Source organism: Puma concolor, chromosome B1 (genome assembly GCF_028749965.1).
Source record: "Puma concolor isolate L17-30 chromosome B1, mPumCon1.1.hap2, whole genome shotgun sequence".
NCBI classification, from domain to species: Eukaryota; Metazoa; Chordata; class Mammalia; order Carnivora; family Felidae; genus Puma; species Puma concolor.
The window spans coordinates 75,534,114-75,555,586 of NC_141670.1; the positions used below are offsets into that span (position 1 = coordinate 75,534,114).

General features: G+C 42.2%; 1 protein-coding gene across 4 annotated transcripts in view; it reads left to right on the forward strand.

Annotated features, from left to right (window-relative positions):
* The window catches only part of TMEM154 (transmembrane protein 154), a 51,144-nt gene that overhangs the window by 24,596 nt on the left and 5,075 nt on the right, over positions 1–21,473 (forward strand). For 2 of the 4 annotated variants that reach the window (XM_086704085.1, XM_086704083.1), the window contains exons 4-6: positions 4,862–4,889; positions 6,138–6,223; positions 8,534–8,591. In XM_086704085.1, the coding sequence (XP_086560211.1) occupies positions 4,862–4,889; positions 6,138–6,223; positions 8,534–8,591 (172 nt within the window). Of the gene's footprint in view, positions 1–4,861; positions 4,890–6,137; positions 6,224–8,533; positions 8,592–17,805; positions 20,212–21,473 lie in introns of those variants that run through there. The other 2 variants (XM_086704082.1, XM_025922057.2) reach the window with 2 other exon arrangements.

Consider the following 21,473-nt stretch of genomic DNA (forward strand, 5'->3'; position numbering starts at 1 on the left):
GACACAGAATCGGAAACAGGTTCCAGGCTCTGAGCTATCAGCCCAGAGCCCGACGCGGGGCTCGAACTCACGGACCGGGAGATCATGTCCTGAGCTGAAGTCGGACGCCCAAACGACTGAGCCACCCAGGCGCCCCAAGGGCTTTTTGATTAAACTTCATTGTGAGAACCTCAAAGTTCAAAAGCCATTTATGATCAAGAACGGGCCTCCATCTCAGACAAGGCTCATGTACCCCGCATTGGGTACATGAACTGTTGGCTGTTCCCGGAGTGTGGCTTACACTTTTATGACATTAACGTGCCTGGTTGCCACTGTTCCTCTGTGTGAGATTTCCTTCTTGTCTGCTTGGCAAATTGCCACCCTATTCTTCAATGCCCAGTTCTTTTACGAAGCCTTGAGTAATCACTCCCCAGGCAAAATTAATCACACCTCTTCTGTGCTCTTACAGACTGTGTTCACACTTACTGTGCACAGTGTTTACACTGGCATGAGTTGCTGATTTGTCTTTTTTTCGTTAATTTTTATTTTTTGGTCTCTCTTACGAGGTTATGTTCTCTTTAAGGTCCAAGAGAATCAAGAACTTGTCTTATTTATCTTGTTTAGTAGTATGACATCAAGGTTAGAGTATGGACTCTGGAACCACGCTGCCCTGTTGGCTTTTTTCTTAGCCCTCTGACTTCTCTGATTCAGCTTCCTCATTTGTGACATGGGCAAATCCAACACCTAGCTGACAGAGACGGTATGAGAATGAAATGGGTTCGTGTATGTAAATCACTTAGTAGGAAGAGTAGCCGGCATATTGTGTTAACCTATTAGTATGATTACCCCTTTTACCTAACCTAGTGCCTAGCCCAACACATATATTAGCTGCTCAATAAACGTTTGTTGACTGAATGAGTTAATAAAACAATGTTAGAACTTTTTTGAAAGAACAGCTATTCTCAGAGATAAAAACAAATTTTCAACTTATTCTTAATACCAATTGGCACCTTCTTTTTGGTTTAAATATGCCTCACTTTAAGAGAACACAACAGAAGGGCATCTGGGTGGCTCAGTAGGTCACACATCTGACTCTTGGTTTCAGCTCAGGTTATGATCTCATGTTTTTGTGAATTTGAGCCCCACATCAGGCTCTGCACTGACAGTGGGGAGGCTGCTTGGGGTTCTCTCTCTTCTTCTCCCTCTGCCCCTCCCTGATTGGTGCTGTCTCTGTCTTTCTCAAAATAAATAAATAAACTTAAAAAAGAGAGAGAGAGAGAGAGAGAGAGAACAACACAGATATCTTGAAACGTCCAAACAATTGCTAATCACAACTTTTGATAGAGAGAAATTTATTTAAATATTTTCTTTTACTAGTCACTCCTTTGGTATAGATACAGACGGTTAACTGCTTAACAGATGGATGTCTCCTCAAACAAACTAAATGCTGAAAGGTTAACAACTTCCGTCCACTGAAGTCCCCCTATTCACATAACACCACATTATAATGCAAGTCAATAAAAGGAGAATATTTAAATTAACAAAATGTTATTTAAATATTTTTTTCCGGGGCGCCTGGGTGGCTCAGTCGATTGGGCGGCCGACTTCGGCTCAGGTCATGATCTCGCGGTCCGTGGGTTCGAGCCCCGCGTCGGGCTCTGTGCTGACAGCTCAGAGCCTGGAGCCTGTTTCGGATTCTGTGTCTCCCTCTCTCTGACCCTCCCCCATTCATGCTGTGTCTCTCTCTCTCTCTATCTCAAAAATAAATAAACGTTAAAAAAAATAAATAAAATAAATAAATATTTTTTTCCAGGAAAAATAGAACTGTCATACTGGGTCAGACCAGTAGTTTTCTTGGAAAGTATCCAAAACAATGTTTTGTGGAAGGGCATGGATGATGTGCTCTCAGAAAGTTAGACACATTGGTCTTTCCCCCACCTGAATAGAGACTGGTAGGCGCTTCTGCACCAGTTTGACCACCGGGGGGCGCCTTCCCAACACATTTAGAAAGAACACTTCTCGGGGCTCAATCAGTTAAGCCTCTGACTCGTCATTTCTGCTCAGGTCATGAACTCCCAGTTTGCGGATTCGAGCCCCATGTCGGGCTCTGTGCTGTCGGTTCGGAGCCTGCTTGGGATTCTCTCTCCCTTCTCTCCCTGCCCTTCCCCCACTCTCTTGCTTGCTCTCTCTCCCCCTCTCTCTCTCAGAATAGATAAAAAATTAAAAAAATATTAAAAAAAAGAAAGAAAGAACATTTCTTCCTATTGGAAATTACTTTTTCTCTTTGGGCCTGTCCATTTGGAGTCCAGAAAAAGGGAAATGCTGTGTAGTAACGTGATGCTCTGTTACCATTCTTCCCAGACCTGCAGGCATTAAATTTGCAGTTGTTATTATTTAACATTTATTAAGTGTTCTGATGTGCTGTGTCTGAGAGAGCTGCAGGGAAAACAGCTGGCAGGAAACCATCACTTTAAATAGACTGTGGCTACATGACGCCTGGGTCTGCTCAGTACATCTCCAGAAAGCGTCTGTCTCTTGCTCAGTGTTCGGCATGGAAAAAAAGATAAATAAGCCACTTTCCTGTGGGGCTCCTGCCCTCATCCCCTCGCCCCAGCGATGCCACCATCTGAGGTACACAGAGGAGGGTAGCTGGCAGGGGGGGCATTGGCAGGCTGAGTGGGTGTAGCTGGGAACCGCGGCCCGGGGACGAAGTGGGTAGGAGGGTGTGAAATGGAAGGACTGTAGGAGGGAAAATGGAATCGAGTGCAGGTGGGGGGCTGTGTAAGAGGTACATTTGCCCTCCGGTGGCAAGGGGAGTAGATGGCTATTAATAAAGAGATGTAGGCCAGGTGGAGTGGAGTGGGCAGGACCTGATTGCTGAGGACACGTAATTGGTCTCCCTCCTGGTTTAATGCTCTGCTCTGGTGTGCTCTCCCAGATGTTTTTCTGTTGCCATGGTGGCTGGGGCAGGGGTAATGGTCTCGGAGCAGGGGAGACGAGGCCGCAGAAGGCTCTTTGCTCTGTTTGAATACTGATTACAGGAGCTTCCCATTTGGTGCATCTGGAGTACTTTTGTAATGGGTTTTTAAACTTTTCCATCGTCTGCAGGCAGGGTGAGCTTTTGCTCACCACAAAGCCTGCAGGCGCTCAAATTATAAAGATAAATCCATGCCCTCTACGGTGGGGCTGTGGGGCCACTAGCTCTCTGAGAAATTAGTTGGGGGTGGTTTACCAAGCAGGGAAAGAGGGGGAAGGAAAGAGAGGGAGTGACAAAACAGGGGGATCTTTATGGGTCACCTGTAGGGAAGGTTCAGTTGTGTATAGGCTTTATTTATAGTAAAATCCTTTAAGGAAATAGCACTTCAATTTTAGATGAAAGATATACATATATAAAATATAAATGAACATACTCCCCTTTCCCCAGTCTAAGTGCCTGAGGAGTCAGACACGTGCAGGAAGCTCAGGTTCCTAGCAGGGGGCAGAAAGATATAACCCATAGGCCCTAGAAGGTAAGCAGTGGTGGCTCGAAACTTCCATCTGTGCCCAGCTCTCTTGGACCAGCGATGCCATGAAAGCTTGCCAACCCACAGGAAATTATAGTGGCTCCCAGCTGCCAGGAGCTCAGTTCCAGGTTCTTGCTGGTTGTGTTTGCTCGACGGGGACCTACATTTCTGCAGGCCAGGCAAAAAGAGACCTCCAGTTGCCAAGGATCAGGACCACTCGACTATTTGGTGGGCCTCTACAAAGTGGTTTGCTTCTCAATGGTTTTCACATCATAAAAGGTGCTGTGGGTCTATGCTCTCCACTCACTTGACATCATCGCCTCGTTTCTCTGGATGCATCGCTTCCCCTGCCAAACAAAACAGAGCTTGAGCTGGGCCATTGGGCTCTGATTCTTGCCACATGCTCATCTGGAACCTGATGGGCATTTGACAAACTGTTACCTGGTTCTCACCTCAACCACAGCAACAAAAAGCAAGTTTGCTCAAAGCTTTGTTTTTATGGTATAGTTAAGTCCAAAACATTGGGTATGAATTTAACCCATGTTAGACCATCCAGATTAAGGCCTACTCATTTATTCAATACATATTTACTGGGTGTTTGCCAGGTACCGGGCTAGCTGGATGGGAGGTGGGGGGATAGCCGGACAACAAGGCAGGCACGATCTCTGTCCTTCTGAAACTGTGGGAGCGACCAACAAAATTAAGCAGATGGATTGACCAATGACAAACATGGCAAATTCTATGAGGAAGCAAGCAAGGTGCTGAGCTGGGGGGCAACTGGAAAGGTGGACCCTACTTCAGAGATAGGAGGGAGGGAGGGTGCTCCCTGAGGAGAGAGTATAAGCTAAGACCAGAAGGGCGTGAGGGGTCCAGCCATGCAAGCAGCAGGGGTGAGAGCAGAGTTCCAAGGGGAGCCCTGATGAGTACCCCACAACCTGCTCTGGGACAAAGGGACAGTCACAGTGCTGGGCTTGGTGTGTCACACAAAGATACAACAGCAGTGTGTTGAACTGGGACGTGTTGGAGTAAGGAAGGGACCAACGAACAGTCCCTCTTGTCCGACTCTCCCTTGCTTCCCATTGCCACTGTTTTCTTCTTCAGATGGATTTAAAAAAAAAATGAAAAGGGAGAAACATCTGATTTGAGGTCAACACTCTCAGGGAACCATCATATCTTAAAAAAAAAAAACAGATTTCATGTGGTAAATTAGGACCTCATTTCAATACAGTGCGTGTTTGACTTAAGAGTTATTGCTCCCTAAAATGCAATTTACCTAAAGTTGTCTCCTGTCTTTGGAAAGGAGATTTCAGCTGTTGTTGAACTAAAAAGTTGTTCTAGACAATGAAAGCTAACATGACCTTTATATCTATTCTCTTTAGATGAACTGGGAAGTGAGAACATCAAAGTGTAAGTTCCTGCTGCCTCCCACCCAGCTCAGTGTAGACGAAGATATCCGGGAGAGGAGTAGATTAGAGAGCCATCTGCCTTTTTAGGAGTTTTTATTCTGACACCCTTGAGGGTCCCCTTTCATCCTGGGCCCCAGGAGAGGGCCCTTAGCAGCCCAAGGGGGAAGGGAATGCACCTGTCTCCCAACCTCAGTTCAGTGGGAGATCTGGGTGAAGAACAGGGTCCTCTCCAGAAAAAAAAAAAAAAAAGTCTCTGAATGCTACCAGTTCCAAATGCATTGTAGTTTAAATATTCTGACCCTGGGTGTATTTCAAGGACGTTGGTTCATTTATTCTGATTCAAAATTTCATCACCAGGAAAGATAACATTCCCTGGTAGGAAAGGGGAGTCCTGGTAGAGGCATAAAGTTCATGCTGCAGAATCACAGTGAGGGCGGGAGGGAGAAGGGGAATGGAAGGGGAGAGGAAGGAAGGATGGAGGGAGGAGTGGGCAGAAAGAGAACAAGAAGCCACCAGAAGAGTGTTCTGGGGCGGTGTCACCCCCTCCTCCAGCCTTCCCCCTAGCAACCTTGCTTGTTTAGACACTTTGCTGGTTTCTTCCATACGCCCTCCTCTCACACCCAGGCTCCTCTACGTGCCTTCCTTTCGCACCCCAGCTGTGGTTCTGAGCTGGTGGTCTCCTCCCCAACCCCATTTACGTTACCCAGGGGCTTCTTTTCCGTAACCGTGTGCTCTGAATCCTGGGAAGTGAGGGCAGTGGGTTTCTGAAAGCAGCGACTCCATTTCTCTATGTCAGAAAAGCCTGGGAATTGAAAGGAGGGGTGAGGAAAGCAGCCTGTCCACAGTGGCCTCTTGACCTGGGGCACAGATCAGAAACCTCAAGGAAAGGGAAGTGAAATTAAGCAAGGCTACCATGCTAAATAGGGCAACTCCCCAGAGGAGCCTCATGGTAGAAGCCTGGCAGCTCAACCTGGTACCTAATTTAGGGAAGCAGTCAGAGTCTCCTGGGCTCCCTTGCAGCCCAAGAGCTGGGCCGTGCACCTTCCATCATTGGGTCAGTGATAGATGAAGGCTTATTGTAGTTCGAGCCTTTCCGCCTCTCAGAATTTGGTGAGTAGGGCAAAGCCCCAATCTGCCATGGAGTGCCACATACCAGGTCAAGTTCACCTTTCCCGCGGTCAACATTCTGGGCTTTCCCAAAATGAGACTCGGCACACCACACTCCTTTTTGTTTCTGTTCTCTCTCCAGCCCCATTTTTGAGGAAGACACACCCTCTGTTATGGAAATTGAAATGGAAGAGCTTGACAAGTGGATGAACAACATGAATAGAAATGGTACGTGGTAACCTAAAGTTGCTTTTCCTGTCCTCTCTGGCATGTGAAGGTTGCAACGGTTTTATAAATGTCCCATAATTGTTGGAATGTGACGGTGTGAGCCCAATCCACATGAGATCTGGAGCATGCGGGTAATCAACTTAGGTCTGACTATCCTTAAAGACTCAGTTTAAGGGGTGCCTGGTGGATCAGTGGGTTAAGCGTCCAACTCTTGATTTCAGCTCAGCTCATGATCTCACAGTTTATGGTATCAAGCCCTACAGCAGGCTCTGTGCTCGTAGCAGTGAGCCTGCTTGGGATTCTCTCTCTTCCTCTCTCTTTCCCTGCCCTCCCCTGCTTGTGTTCTCTCTCTCTCTCAAAATAAGTAAATAAACATTAAAAAAAGAAAAGACTCAGGTTAATTACTGCATCACGTGGTGCCATTTGTTTTTATTTTTGTACAATCTTTTCAAACAGACTTTTTCAAGAAGATGATTTTTTTTCAAACAAGGAGCTCTCTGGGTCCAAATTATCTGGAAAAAGCTAGCATCCGGGATTACCTTATCTACTGTAGAATTTAGAGATCTATGATTTTAATCTGTATATGGATGTAAAATTTTGCCACATATCATTTACATAGATCAGTGCTGTTCACTGCCATATGCAAGAGGCACCAGCCATATGTGGCTATTTAAATTAAAATTTAAAAAATTAAATAAAGTTAAAAATTTTCAGTCACACTAGCCACATTGTGAATGCTCAGTAGCCACTTGGGATGCATAACTACTGTATTATACACACAAATCTAGAACATTTCCATCACCAAAGAAAGTTCTATTGAACAGCACTAATAAAGATAGTAATATAAACATCCTCCTGTAACTTACTTCCTAATTGATATCTGGAAGTAATTGCTGTATGTGTTCCTTACTTTTCATTAAATCAATATGTGGGTTTAAAAAAGGTGGTAGCAGGGCACCTGGGTAGCTCAGTTGGTTGAGCGTCTGACTTCACTTGGATCGTGATCTCACAGTTTGTGAGTTCAAGCCCCGAGTTGGGCTCTGTGCTGACAGCTCAGAGCCTGGAACCTGTTTCAGATTCTGTGTCTCCTTCCCCTTGCCCCTCCCCCTGCTCGCACTCTGTCTCTCTCAAAAATAAATAAACATTAAAAAAAATTGCGTGTCAATAAATGAATAAGTAAAAAGTAAAAAAGATGGTAGTTGTTTTTTCCCTTTGAAAATTCCTATAAATAATCAATAACTGATTTTTAATGTTCAGATTATCTTCATAACATCCACTATTTATATTATCATATCATTTGCATTGTTAACATTCAACTTTAAAAAATACCCCGGGGTCTGTCAGATTCAACAATAGTGAAGCCCCAAATCGAGAGACCTGTTATTAGAATTATTATACCAGAGGCTTATCAACATAAGCTTTCCCAAAGATTAGAACCATTCGATGAACTTGTACAATTTTGAACGGAACAGTTTTTCATAGCCCAAGATTGAGGCAAGGAAAGCTCTGTAAAGCATTTGGGGACAGGGGCAGGTCACTATAATAATCGTTAAGGCAGTTTCATTTTGTTGTTTTTAGTTTATAAAATACACATACATAATAATTTGGCAAATGCAAAAATAAAAGTAGAAAGAAGAAAAAAATTATACCACCCAAAGACAACGTCTCTTAATAATTTGACATCTTTCCTTTTGTGCCTGAGATAACAGTCATACGTCAGGATCCCATTACACTCACAAAACCAGAAACTCAGAAAAAGGCATATCTATTTCGTAACTACAGCAGAGAGTTATTTTGACACATAGGCGATGGAGTCGATGGATTTTGTTTTTCCTTACAAATAACTGTGACATGATAGGAGAGAACTCTGACGACTTTAAGAGCGTTAGTCGTTCCTCAATTCACTGGCTGCCTTTTGATCATGCATCCTGACTGAAATCATTCTACAGGCTCATCAGGACCTCCGGTAAAGCTATTTTATTCCAGTGTCTAACCTGAAACATGCAGATTCTAGCTTTTGGAGCAACAGTGAGGTTCTTTGGGGACTGAATAACCAAGCAGTGATGAATTGTGCCCTTTCCAACAGGGCCAGAGGCATGTTGAAGTCTTGTATCTGTGCTACTAATGCTTTTTTCCATTTCAAGAGCCTTGCCATCATTAATCTTTTAACCTCTGGAACTCCCTAGTGAGGCCATTTCTGTACAAGCAACCACACAGAGCTGGGAAATGTGGCACTCAAATGCATGAGTTTTGTGGGTAGAAAATAGAATTTTGGTGATTAACAACGAGTTTGCTTCTATTCTGTCCTAGCTGATTGTGAATGTTTACCTACTTTAAAGGAAGAAAAGGAATCAAACCACAACCCAAGGTACTTCTAATTTCTACCATTGATTATATGTGTGGGGGGGAGGGTATTGGAGACCAGGGTAGAGCATTTTCATTTACCTTCTCTGCGCTTGTAAATTTTATGTGACAATTTACATGGGTATATAGGTGTGTAGTGTGGAGAAAAGAAAGGTACAAAGGTACAAAGTAAATAGAAAAATACAAATAGAAAGTTACAAAGTAAATATCCTAGTGACTCTATCTTTTGAAGTAAATGAATACTGGCATTTTCTTTGCCCTTCTGAAGAGATACTGTTGAGTCGGCTTCTGTTTTAGCCACAAAACTTTCCAGCTGTAACAAACTATAGGTTTGTTTACCTTGGATAGATGTTTGGTAAGGAAAACAGATGGAAGTGACAGCCTTACTGGATAACTGTAAATATGAGTGAGCAAAATGAACATATAAAAAACAAAACAGAACAAAACAAAACCCCACCTGGATTGGATTGTCATAGGAGAGAAATTAAATGAGAATTTTAAAAACATATTCCATTCTACCACTAGGTGGCTCTGCTTGATAGAAAATTTTAGTGGTCAGCACACCAGAGTCTTGTTTAAATTTTGCTACCTATTGTGAGGCTAGAAATGACCACGCCTGGGGTGTTTTTGATCAGAGGACTGTTTGGTCAGGACGCGGGAAGTGTCGCAGGGAAAGGATTGATGATTCAGCAACGTGGGGACTTGTTCCACACAGCAGCGCTGTGATTTGGGGGCACCAAATTGTTGGTAGGGGTGACTCAGAGGTGATCAGCGAGTAGAGAACTTGACTGAGCCTGTGACTGAGACTTTACGCTTCTGTTGGAGTAGATAGAATAATCTTTCAGAGCAGGGTAAATACCACCCGTCTTCTCTCCCTCCATGTTAACCAGAGGTCTTGTGCCTGTCATCTTAAATGCTTCCAGAGTGCAGACATTTGTCACGGGCAGTCCCTGAGGCTGGAGCCTTGCAGGAAAAGACTGATAGTAGATGGTGATCGGGGCAGTCAGATGTTTGTCTTCTAGCCCCTTTTTCTGCTCCTTCCCTTAAACCTTATCTGAAAGGTCGTCACCCTACATTGCACACATCACACCTCTGCAGTCTTAGTGAGGTAAACCTCGGCTCTGATTCGGAAGTCCGTTTCTTATTGGAGATTTCAGTCAGCGTTACCAGTCCAAGTTTTTGCATGTTAAAAATTCATCACTGGTTCAGAAAAAATTCTATCCCATGTAAATGAGGTACCAGATATTAACAAGTAGATGAAAGGGAAAAAAATGCTAGTGGGAGCATCACAAAGGCAATTACAAAAGAATATTTTCTCTGCATTTTAATCTTACCTAAAAATGAGTCATGTGTATGTTCAGCACATGGCTCAGATCACCACCAAAACCCTATAAATATCTTATGACTGTATTTCTGATGGGCACCCACAAGTGGCATGGAACACCGGTGGTTTTTATACATCTGCCTCTTGGTTTTTGGAATTATTGGCAACATAGAAGAAACTTAATGTTGAGAACTATATGGTTGGGAAAGCATCTTAGAAATCACATTTTTGAAATATTGAAAGGTTGGTCTTTGAAATAAGCTCTAGGTCATTTCTGCCTGTAAGACAAAAAGCCTTAACCCATTTGGAGAGCTGCTTTATGCTAAACTATTGTTTTTAAGGGGAATGTCTACATTCCTCTGTTGGTCCAGAACTGTTCAGCTTTAACTCACAGGACAGCCGTCAGGCCTTACGTCATTCCCTCTCAGTGAAGCCAGCACCAGCATTAAGAACCAGCAATGGCAAGTCCCAAGGCTTTGGTGCCACAGATACTTTCTGACTGCTGCAAAGAGTAGTAAAATATCGTAAAGCAAATCTAATTTTTAGTCACTGAAAAGTCAGAAAGGTACAGAGCACTCAGAACAAAGTCTGTCACAAAATAAGCTCTCAATAAGTATTGGTATTCTTATTATTAACTTAACATTGATATACATAAATTGACTGCCTTTTGGGCTAGTGAGCTTGTGTCCAAAGGCCCAGGCCCACCCACAGTACTGGTTGGGGCATTTTTTTTTTTTTTTTTTAAGACTGTATATTTTAGAGCAGTTTTAGGTTTGCAGCAAAACTGAGCAGAAAGTACGGAGAGTTCTAATACCCCCACACACGCACAGCCTCCCCAGCTGTTGGCATCCCACACCACAATGGTACATTTGTCACAATCAGTTAACCTACTTTGATACATCATTACCCCCAAAGTTCCCCATTGGCTTTTAGCTCTGTGACTCATCCTTCCTCTACCATTTAAGCAGTGTACAAGTGACTGCAATGCTTCAGAAAGTATGTAACAGTCACTGAAGATTGAACTTAGTAGAAAACACACTTCTCCATCCTCTTGCTAAACTAAGACTTCTGGACTCTATTTAAAGGGCTCAATCCTTGTTGATGCTAGAAAGACACCCTGACGCAAAACCTCTTAGGCATAAAGTCCATGTACTTCTGGAAAAAGGAGTCGATATGGTCACCATCCTACACTTAATGCACCACATTGGATACAAAGACTTTTCTTGTTAAGGTCCATAATCTCCGGCCTTTCAGAACTTTCCCCATGTATCCCATTGGCAAGCCATTGTTCATTACTTTGCCCTGTCCTCGTTGAATGGACACTTTCTTTTATGTTGTGGAACCTAAAATCTAGCACAGATTTTAATAAATGCCAGAGACATACCGAGCACTATGGGAAGTTTATACTATGGTTTTTGTATCTTTAAAAAATCCATAAGAAAAGACAACAAAGGAATTGTGGAGGAGGGAGAGTTTTATATTCTTATTTCCTTATTGTTATTTCCTTAGCATTTTCCTCCTAATTCGTATTGGTTCTGTGCTAGGCAGTGTAAGAGGTAGTGGGAAGTCGTGTCCAAGGGGTGTGGCAAGGCTGTGGGAGAGGTCTGCCCTAGAGTTGAAGAGAATTTCATCACTGACACGGTTCATCTTTGCCAGCACATGGTGACAACAAAAAGCAGATCTATTGAGTTGGGTTTTATTATTGTTTAAATTCTCTGTAAAGAACGCACTCCCTTATTGTGTACCCCCAGCCTCACAGAACCTTCCTGAATGGAGCTAGATAGTGGTAACAAGAAGGGAAGAATCCCTTTCGTCATAGTGCTTAAGGTGTAGCCAGCCTGTCCCTTCTTCCTGAGGCCTTTATACTTAGACAATTTCCTGCAAGCACGATGTTCTGTCTCTGTAAGCTTAGGTGAATAACCACAGAAAAGGAACTGCAAATAACAGCCAAGTGTCCATCTTCTTTCCTTTATGCCAGTTAGCCACAGTGATGAGTTTATATTGAGTGGGGAACGACTAGGGAAAAAATCGATTTGGTTTCATTCAAGTAGATTTATAATTTTGAAAGCTCATGAATAACAAAAACAATAAGACATTTGTATAGCATTTTATATATGCCAGATGCTTAGGTACTATCACCTAAGAAATTAACTAGTTAGAGGGTGAATAACAGCATCCCTGTTCTGGTTTTGTAATAATTCTATTGTTTATCTTATGATTCATGTCTGAGCTCAATGACATAAAAATGGATCACTTCAATATTTCTCAGGAAAATCCAGTTTCGTTTAATAAAGAATTTTGTAAATTTCTTCCTGTTTCCTCTCTTCTCTTGATCTTTCTCTCTTTTTTTTTCTTAGAAAAGTATGATTGTTGATATAATTTTACAAAATATGTTTACTGAACACTTAATATGAACACCTAATGCCAGACAGGGCCTGGCATTGTCTATATCATGCCAGCTTGACCAGTTAAAAATGAAATAATCTGTATGAGTAGGCCTGGAACTCAGAGATGTTAAGTGATTTGTCCAATTTACACAGCAAGTTTATGAAATGCAATATTTTTTTAAAAACTACATTTTAATTCTCTTTTATTAATTAGTTAAAATAAGAGATATTCCACAAACTATAAGATAAATTAGAGATAAAAAAAAAAAAAAGAAGGAACACACAGCAGCAAGAAAGGCAGCCACCATGAGGCTGATACATGAAAGTATTTGGTAGATGATGCATCCGTCGTCCCATATATTCATTGAAAAGATCATTAACTGCAAGAAAACAGTGTTTTTAGTGAACTCTTTTGACCTCTTTGCTCAAGTAAATCTCTGGCTACCTCCAGTTATTTTCTTTGTGAGTTTCTTTCCTCTTTTCCTTTTTTAGTCTCTCAAAAGTCTTTTAAAACTCAACAAGTATTTAGGAAGTATATTAAGTGCTAACTGGTTTCCCTCAAATCTGACCTCTGTATTATGAGGGATACAAAGTAACATATGAGGGGTACAAAGTAGCCATTTATAATCCTGCAGGATGATAATCTCAAATAACATTGTTAAAATGCAGCTGTGTGTGTGTGTGTGTGTGTGTGGGTGCATGCTCATGTGGTGAGTGAGAGATGTACTAAATTTAATAAAACACAGCCTGCTTGAATAGTGGCCCAGATTATGTCTACTGTGGGCATGATCTATGTGTCTTGGATGAATTTTAGGCCTGCCTGGGATGTTAGCCAGATGTGTGACCTCTATAATTCCCCCCAGGGCCAGGCCTCTTTCGAGAAGGAGAAGGGACGTTATACTGATGAAAAGAAGTGAGCACGATCTAATTGTTATGTGACTTTGTGCTATCCTGAGCTCTGCACTTCCCCAAAACCAGGTTAGGGAGCATCATCATGTGCGAAAGGTTTAACGTAAGTTTATTACCATCTTCAGAGCTAAGCAACATTAGCTGTGGTCATAAAGAGGGATTGTTAGAAGATAAACCGGTCAGGAGAACAAAGATGGCTTATCTGATCCTACCTGCAACCAAGGGGGCAGTTAGGAAACAAGGTGTTAAGAGCTGTATCTGTCCTCATTTAACTGCTAGCATTCCAATTAAATGCTTTCTTAAAAATAACAAATCGATGCTTTTTCATCAATTCAATTTGTTTTTATGGTTTGTAGGCCTGTTACTATAAAGGCCTTTAGGAAAGCTGTCCCACATTCTGAAAATATCTGTATAACACTCTGAGAAAAATTCCTCACTAATGCCACTGTCATAGACAAGACACTAAAACTGTAGGAATTAACACCGAGGCAGGCAACAGAGGTTGGAAGCAGGATTACTTACTTTATTTGTTGCAGTCGTGTGGCAGTTTGCCAAGGTATTTTTAACAGAACTCTAGGATTTGCCAGAGTTAACAACGTCTGGGCTCATTTGATCATTTCACAGAGATGATAAATAGCCCCAAAGACAGCAGGGAACGCATCTAACTAAATAGAGGGAAGAACGTGAGCGAGAGAATGGCTCTGGGCTCAGGTAGCGGGCCAGATCCCAGGCTGCTGACTTGCCCACAGGCCTGATGGCCACCGCACCACGGCCAGTAAAAACTCGCACGTGGGATTTGCAACACTAGGAATGACCTGAGGTCCCATAGCTGAGGCAACTTGTATCCACGTTGGGACCGTCTTGTGTGGCAGACCCTGTCATGCTGCTCACTGTCCACAGAGCTGAGCGCCGAGTGCCACGTGTGAGCTTCTGTGCTCTTCGGTGCTTGAAGCCGAAGCAGGAGGTGGACAGCGTCACACGTGAAGCCTTCAGAATGCTTGTAGAGTGTTCTAAACAAACCGCATTTAAGGGCGTTCTCAGAAATGGAAAGTTTGTTTGGGAAGATGGTTTCTGAAAGCCTTTGGATATTGGAAGCAATGTTCAAGCTTGTGGTTCACTGACGGACATTCGTTAGCTTAGAGTCTGCAAAATAAGGATAACACACGTTCATGGGTTTGCACGTCAGGCCTGCAGCATAGGGCCTTGTATTTGCTCACCTATCCTTTACAACAACCCTAGAAGGTACATGGTATTATTATGCATGTTTTGCGGATGAGAATAGGAAACTTCGGCTAAGAAAGGTCAACTTATCCAAGGTCACATAGCAAGGAAGTGGCTGAGCCCTGGTTCAAGCTCTGGCCATCTGACCCTGTGCTCTTATCTACTGTGCTAAAAGAGCCACTGTTAGCGCACATGAGCATTAGTACTACCATAAAAGAGCAACACGAGGTGTGAAATACCAAGGCATAAACGTAACCGAAAAATGAATGGCGTGATATGAAAAGAAATTGCTCAAAAATGTTTTGAGGGACATAAAAGATTTTTAAAAATAGAGATGTACTGTGTTCCTGAATGAAAGACTCAACAATGTAAAAATTTAAATTTACGTGTGCCTGGGTGGCTCAGTTGGTTAAGCATCTGACTTTGGCTCAGGTCATGATCTCCCAGTTTGTGGGTTCGAGCCCCGCGTCGGGCTCTGTGCTGACAGCTTAGAGCCTGGAGCCTGCTTGGGATTCTGTGTCTCCCTCTCTCTCTGCCCCTCTTCCACTCATGCTCTCTCTCTCTCTCTCTCTTTCTCTCAAAAATAAACATTAAAAATTTTTTTTTAATTAAAATTTAGAACTCTGCCTTACACTTTAGATTAAAATAGACTCCAAATAAGTTTAAATGTTAAAAAAGGAAAAAAGTCCAGGGAAAATATAGAGGAATTTTATTATAACTCTGAGTTGGGAACTAGTTTGAAAGCATGACACACAAGTCAGAAACCATATCAGAAAAGCATAGTTTTTTTTTTTAATTTTTTTTTTCAACATTTATTTATTTTTGGGACAGAGAGAGACAGAGCATGAACGGGGGAGGGGCAGAGAGAGAGGGAGATACAGAATCGGAAACAGGCTCCAGGCTCTGAGCCATCAGCCCAGAGCCTGACGCGGGGCTCGAACTCACGGACCGCGAGATCGTGACCTGGCTGAAGTCGGACGCTCAACCGACTGCGCCACCCAGGTGCCCCAGAAAAGCATAGTTTTAACTCTAAATTAAAACATTAAAAACTCTAAAACATTAAAAACTCTAAATTTCTGTACTTCAAAAAACACAAGAAATAGAATGAGAACGAAAATAAAAACTGGGGTAAGGTATTTCCAATACACGTATAATAAATAAAAATTATGATTCTTAAAACACAAACCAATAAAAAGATAACAGTCCCATTTTAAATATGAGTAAAAATTATCAATAATCAATTTTGCAAAAGAAGGAATGGAAATTACCAAGAGAGCTTTAAAAAATGTTTGTTTTTCTCAGAAATTATAAAAAAGTAAATATACTATTTTCACCTATTGGATCAATAAAAAATGAGAATAATAATATCCAGTATGGGGAAGGATGTGGGGAAAAAGATATTTCCCTAAAGAAAGTGGGGGAAGAAGGTAAATTGTACAAAATATCTAGGGAAGGGGGTAATTTGAAAATGGGCTCTTCAAGCTTTAAAAGACCACACATTTTAACCTGGTAATTCCCCTTCTAGCCATTTACCCGAAGGTAACAAATGGAAGTGTGCAAAGATGTAGCACTTTTCAGGCTAAATAAAGACTATTGGAAAGGGTCTACATGTTTAACAATAAGGGTGTGTAGTTTAAAAATGCTTTTTCATCTCATGAGGCAATGAGATCCTCTATAGCCACTAAAAAGATATTGTGTATTTATTAGCAAGGACTGAGGTCTCCAGGCGAATGAGAGTGAGCAAAGCAGTCGATAGCACAATATACGTAATAGGATCCTACTTTTGAACAAAAAGAATGTATGTCATTATCAAGGGAAGAAAGTTTGGAAGAATGAACACCAAAATGTTGACTGTAGTAAGATTGTTGGTATTTTTGCTTTGCTTATTTGTATTTAGTTTTCCAACAGAGGCTACGGAATGGTTTTATAAAAATTTTAAAAAATCACATCTGTTGAAACAGCTGGACGCAGATCAGCGCTGTGGACAAAAGAGGGCTCGTGCCCACTACGAGTGAGGCTTTGTGTTATACTGTGCTTAGGGGAGCTGAAGTTTCCAGATAAGGCCACAGAAGGAAAACCCGCAATTCAGAGACTTATGTTCTATAGAGATGAACTTCTGGATCTTAGAAGTAATATTCTGCTACCACCCAGTTTCCAAGAAATGGAACCTCCTTGCCCAGTTTAAGAATGGTACAGGGTGACTTAAATGAAGGGGATGTTAAATCTGCTCTTCAGCTAAAAACTTTCTTAATTTTCCATCAGCTTCCCATTGTAAGTAAATTTTGCTACAGAAGTTGTCCTTTTGTTCACAATTGCCCTCCTCCTCCTGTCGTACTGGTTGTCCGCCCTTATCACAGCATCTTCCCCCGGTCTTCCCAACACAAATACAAACACATAACCATACACACTACGTTTCCCCTCCCCTTTCGTGGATAGATCTATTTATCTGGCTACCTATCCGTCTGCCAAACTGCTTCAAAGTCTTTTTGGAAACACATGCTGTTTCCCTGAGCAGGAGAGCCCTGAAGTAGGAGTAAGAAGAATACAGTCGGTTGCAGACTACCCATGTCTGTGAGCTAAGGAGATACGATGTTCTGTTGATGATTATCATTCGGGCACTTCCTTGGACACAAAGGTCACTTCAAGTAGGGATGTTCTGGAATTTGAGTGATGGGACACAAAACTGAAAAAAGAAGCAGGAGGAGAGGGAGAGTGGCCTGCTTTCCAGGAGACGTGGGTGGAGGAATGGTCTCGCTGGGGGAAAGCTGCAGAGCCAGCTATGTGGCCAAGATAGCCAAGTTAGAAACAAAAGCACAAATTAGCCAGCCAGCACAGTCATGTCCAAATACCATGTCCGTAATTTATGTCTATTCACACCCCAAGATGCCTAATGGTTGAATTCTAAATGACACGGAGAAAGCACCTCCGGATCCTTTGTGGATATGAACAAAATGGGCTTTTGAAAACACGCCAGGACCACCAACTCCTGAAAAAAACAATGCATGGAAATTTTTTTAAAAAAGGAAAAAAAAAAAGGCAAATTTGGCATCTATTCATAGAGAATGGGATTCGTTTTAATTAAAGGTGGGGGGAGGGACCCCCAACTCCATCTGGTTCTCTCCACATCAGCACGAGGGAGGGATATTGGAGCAAGAGCTAGGGATTATTTCTTGGCTTTCATGGATTTCCTCCTCAGGGATCAAGTATAAAATCCAAACCAACCTTTGTTTCAGAAACTGTAAGCTGGACACTGTTGGCTTCCTGACTGTTTATGTTCTCTTGAGTCACCTCCACAGTGGAGTGACCAGCTCTTGGTAGCTTCTTGGAAATACACTATTGTTCTCTCTCTCTCTCTTTTTTTTTTTTTTTTTTTACAGTGACAATGAATCCTGAAACTGAATGGTGCTAATGTTTTCCAAGGAGCAGCCCTGGAGGGAGCCTGCTGAGCCTGCCAACGGAGGATGAAGAGGATGCAAATTTAATTAATTTCAAATCAACATAGACACAAGAACCTTTTGCTATGCCTCCCAACGCCCACTCTCCCTAACGATGGCATCACCTGTACTTGGAAGAATGCACGATTGAGAAGCGCCGGGCAGAGGCTTGGCTGCCATCCACCGTGGCTTCTGAGGGTGGAGTAGCCACGGGACGCGTTCACCTCTCCTCAGCGCCTGTTCCCTCCTCTCCACCAACCTCTAGCTGCCTGTACTCACTGCGGCCACACTCTCCAGGTCCTTGTTCCCTTTCTGCTTCATTCCTTGGAGTTTAAATCAGGAAGCTGTTTTACATACGGCCTCCTTCTGGGTCACCTTGTTACCTAATTAGCTTTGGATAATTTCCTCTGATTAGTCAAGTCCTCTGATAGGTCCTCTGCCTTCAGCAGGAACTTTCCTCAAGGCCAGTTACGTCATGGAAAAGACAGCGAACAAAGCGCGTGCTTCACTCTATACATCATCCCCGGGGGTTGGGAAGCGCGTCTACCTGCCAAGAAGACAGAGTGAGAGTCCACCGTCCTGAGGAGATGTTGTCTGGTGACCTGCGGACTCTGAGTTGGCCAGACAGGCCCCTTGGGCACTTCTCGGAGGAACAGGAATCTGCAGTGAAGGAGCGAGATGATCTCCCTCTCGGCTAAGACCACCAGCGTGGCCACATTTCTCCAAAGCTCATTCTTGCTCTCACCACACCTCTTTGCCTTTGTGTGAAGAGAACATGGGCACAGGGGGTCATCTGCCAACGCTTTGTATTTTCGAGATCTTTAAGGTCGTTTGCAACAAACAGAATAGGAACAGGCAGATACCTGTGCCCGTGGCAGGCATCACCCACTGTACCTTCCTGTCAGGCTGGCACAAGCCTCGTGTCTCCCTGGACACAGCTTTCCAGGAGGCCGCTATCAGTCCAGCAGAGGTGACATTCTACACGGGGTTTGTTGACATTCTTGTACAAGAAGCAACGGCGCCAGATGCAGAAGGGCCTGCTTATCATTCCCATTCACGGAAAATCAATCCTCACTGAATCCTTGATTGTCTAATTCTGACCTTTAAAGCAATCTAGCAAACTGGGAGTCCTCGGGTCTTCCGCAATACCTGATATTGTATTCCAGGAAAGAAATAAAGAGTGAACACTTTATTTATTTTACTTTCCACATGTAAACTGAGGGGAGATGAGGTTCACCACATATTTGCTGCTGAATTTGGGGTCTCGGGTTCGAAAGGCTGCCTTAATACATAACAAAACTACCCCTCTCCCCCTTCTCGGAATCCCTCTGACTGGTACTCACCTTCTGAACTATGCCCATCATTTTAAAGGCAGAGCTCCAAGCCAGGGAAATCTTTCGGTACAATGAAAGAGAACTATCTGGTTGTGTTTAACCACTGCTATTGTGTTATCCTGGGACTTCATGGAACTGTGGCAAAAGACAGTCTTTGTGGTATATAATGTCAACAGATTCATCTGTCATATCCTCGTTAGCACATCCTAATAAGGCATTTTTGTTTTCACGTCTGTTTTGCATATTCATATTCAATTTGTGGTCGACAGTGACTCTCAGATATTTATGCCAAAATTGCCATTTTCTGAATTATTATTTCTGCCTATTTTGTTACTTTGTTTCTTCTCCACGTTTTGACTCTTTGAAGAGTCTTAGATTGCTTCTTTCTCTCTCTAGGTATCTAAGATTTTTGCTGAATACTTACGCCTATAAACTTTATCCAAGTCTATCAACCAATGCACTTAGAAGTTCAGAGAATGATAAGGGGTCTTGAAATCTCATTTTGATTAAGCAATATTTTATGAATATTTTAATACAGTTAAAATATTCTCATTCAGCATTTAAAATAACTTTAAATTTCAGAAGAAGCAAGCTTCAGTAACATGTCATTGAATTTATGTCTGCAAAATGTCCTAACCTCTATAATTGCACAGTCTACAAGGAATTTTTTTTAGAAGGTAGTTTATTCTAGCAAGGTCTATGAACCAAAGCAGTGAAGGGTCAATCTTAGCATCCTGTATCTTATTACTGTTCAATCAATAGATATCATATATTTATGATAATTTCAATAACTGCTTTTAAACCCAAACTTAATTTTTATGTTTCAGATATTGTTGGTAAAAATCACATTAATTTGCCCTAATTGGGTAGCCAATCAGAACAAAACCTGACTTTGGAATGTTTTAAAGATATATAACTTTCACTGCGTATTTTTGTACACTTTAAGCAAACTAGGTTAACAATATTGCCTAGTTAAACTCCTCAGGGAACTTGTTTTAATAAACATACAAGATTATCGATGTGTTACTCTTCTTTTTTAAGCTTATTTATTTATTTTGAGAGAGAGAGAAAGAGAGAGAGCGTGTGCATGCGAATGGGGAAGGAGCAGAGAGACGGAGAGAGAGGATCCGCAGGCCGATTCTGGGTGGGAAACCTGAGGCGGGGTTCCATCTCAGGAACCATGAGATCATGACCTAAGCTGAGATCAAGAGTCAGGCACTTAATAGACACTTAACTGACTGAGCCACTCAGGTGCCTCTATCAATCTGTTACACTCTCTCTCTCTCTTTTTTTTTTTAAAGTTTATTTTATTTTGAGAGAGAAAGAGTGTGAGTGAATGGTAGAGAGAAGAGAGAGACAATCTCAAGCAGGCTTCGCACAGTCAGCACAGAGCCCGATGCAGCGCTCGAACCCACAAACCCGTGAGATCATGACTTGAGCCGAAGAGTCGGACACTCAACCAACTGAGCCACCCAGGCGCCCCTCAGTCTGTTACTCTTAACTCAGTGATATGACTCCTCTTTCTGGGAAGCTCACTGTTATCTAAAAACAGGCATACAGCATGGATCAAAAGTCATATCCAGGGAGTGACAAATGCCTCTCGCAATGTAAAATGTTTTAAAAAATGCCTTTGTCTATTTTTAAATTTTGACTGTTTAAACTATCAATTTGCACCATCTCTGGAAGAAGGCCCCTATGATAAGTAAACATAAAATATAGACTTTAGTTTCAGTTTCTGTCAGAATTAATACAAATTCTGAAGGTAAGTAGAGTGCTAAGACACAGTGTCATACTGGGAAGACACCGCTGAAATTCTCATTGTGGGGAAAACATTGAGTTTTATGCTGGATTAAATTTACACATGCTACTTTTTCACCATCAGAAGATACTCAGGATGAATCCTGGGGTTCCACTCAGTATACACAGCAGGCAGGCCAGAGTAGCTCTACCCATAGGTTACATTTCTTCAGTCTTAAAATAATAAGAAAAGTCACTGTATAATAGTGTGGAATGGAATTAGTCAAATTTTTTTTTAATAACTGCATAATTCAAACAATGAATTGCCTAAATTACTTTGCTCGTTTGAGCAGCTCTTTGACATTGCCTTGGTATTGTCCTGTCTGGCACCAAAATTTTATTTTCCTCTTAGTCCTTTTGGGAGTAGCTATTTGTAGATACTCGGTGGGGTTTCTTGGTTTGTTTTGTTTTTTTGTCCCATTACCTCTTCTAAATAGCATGTCATATTCGTGAGATAGCAATCCATACAATTATATAAAA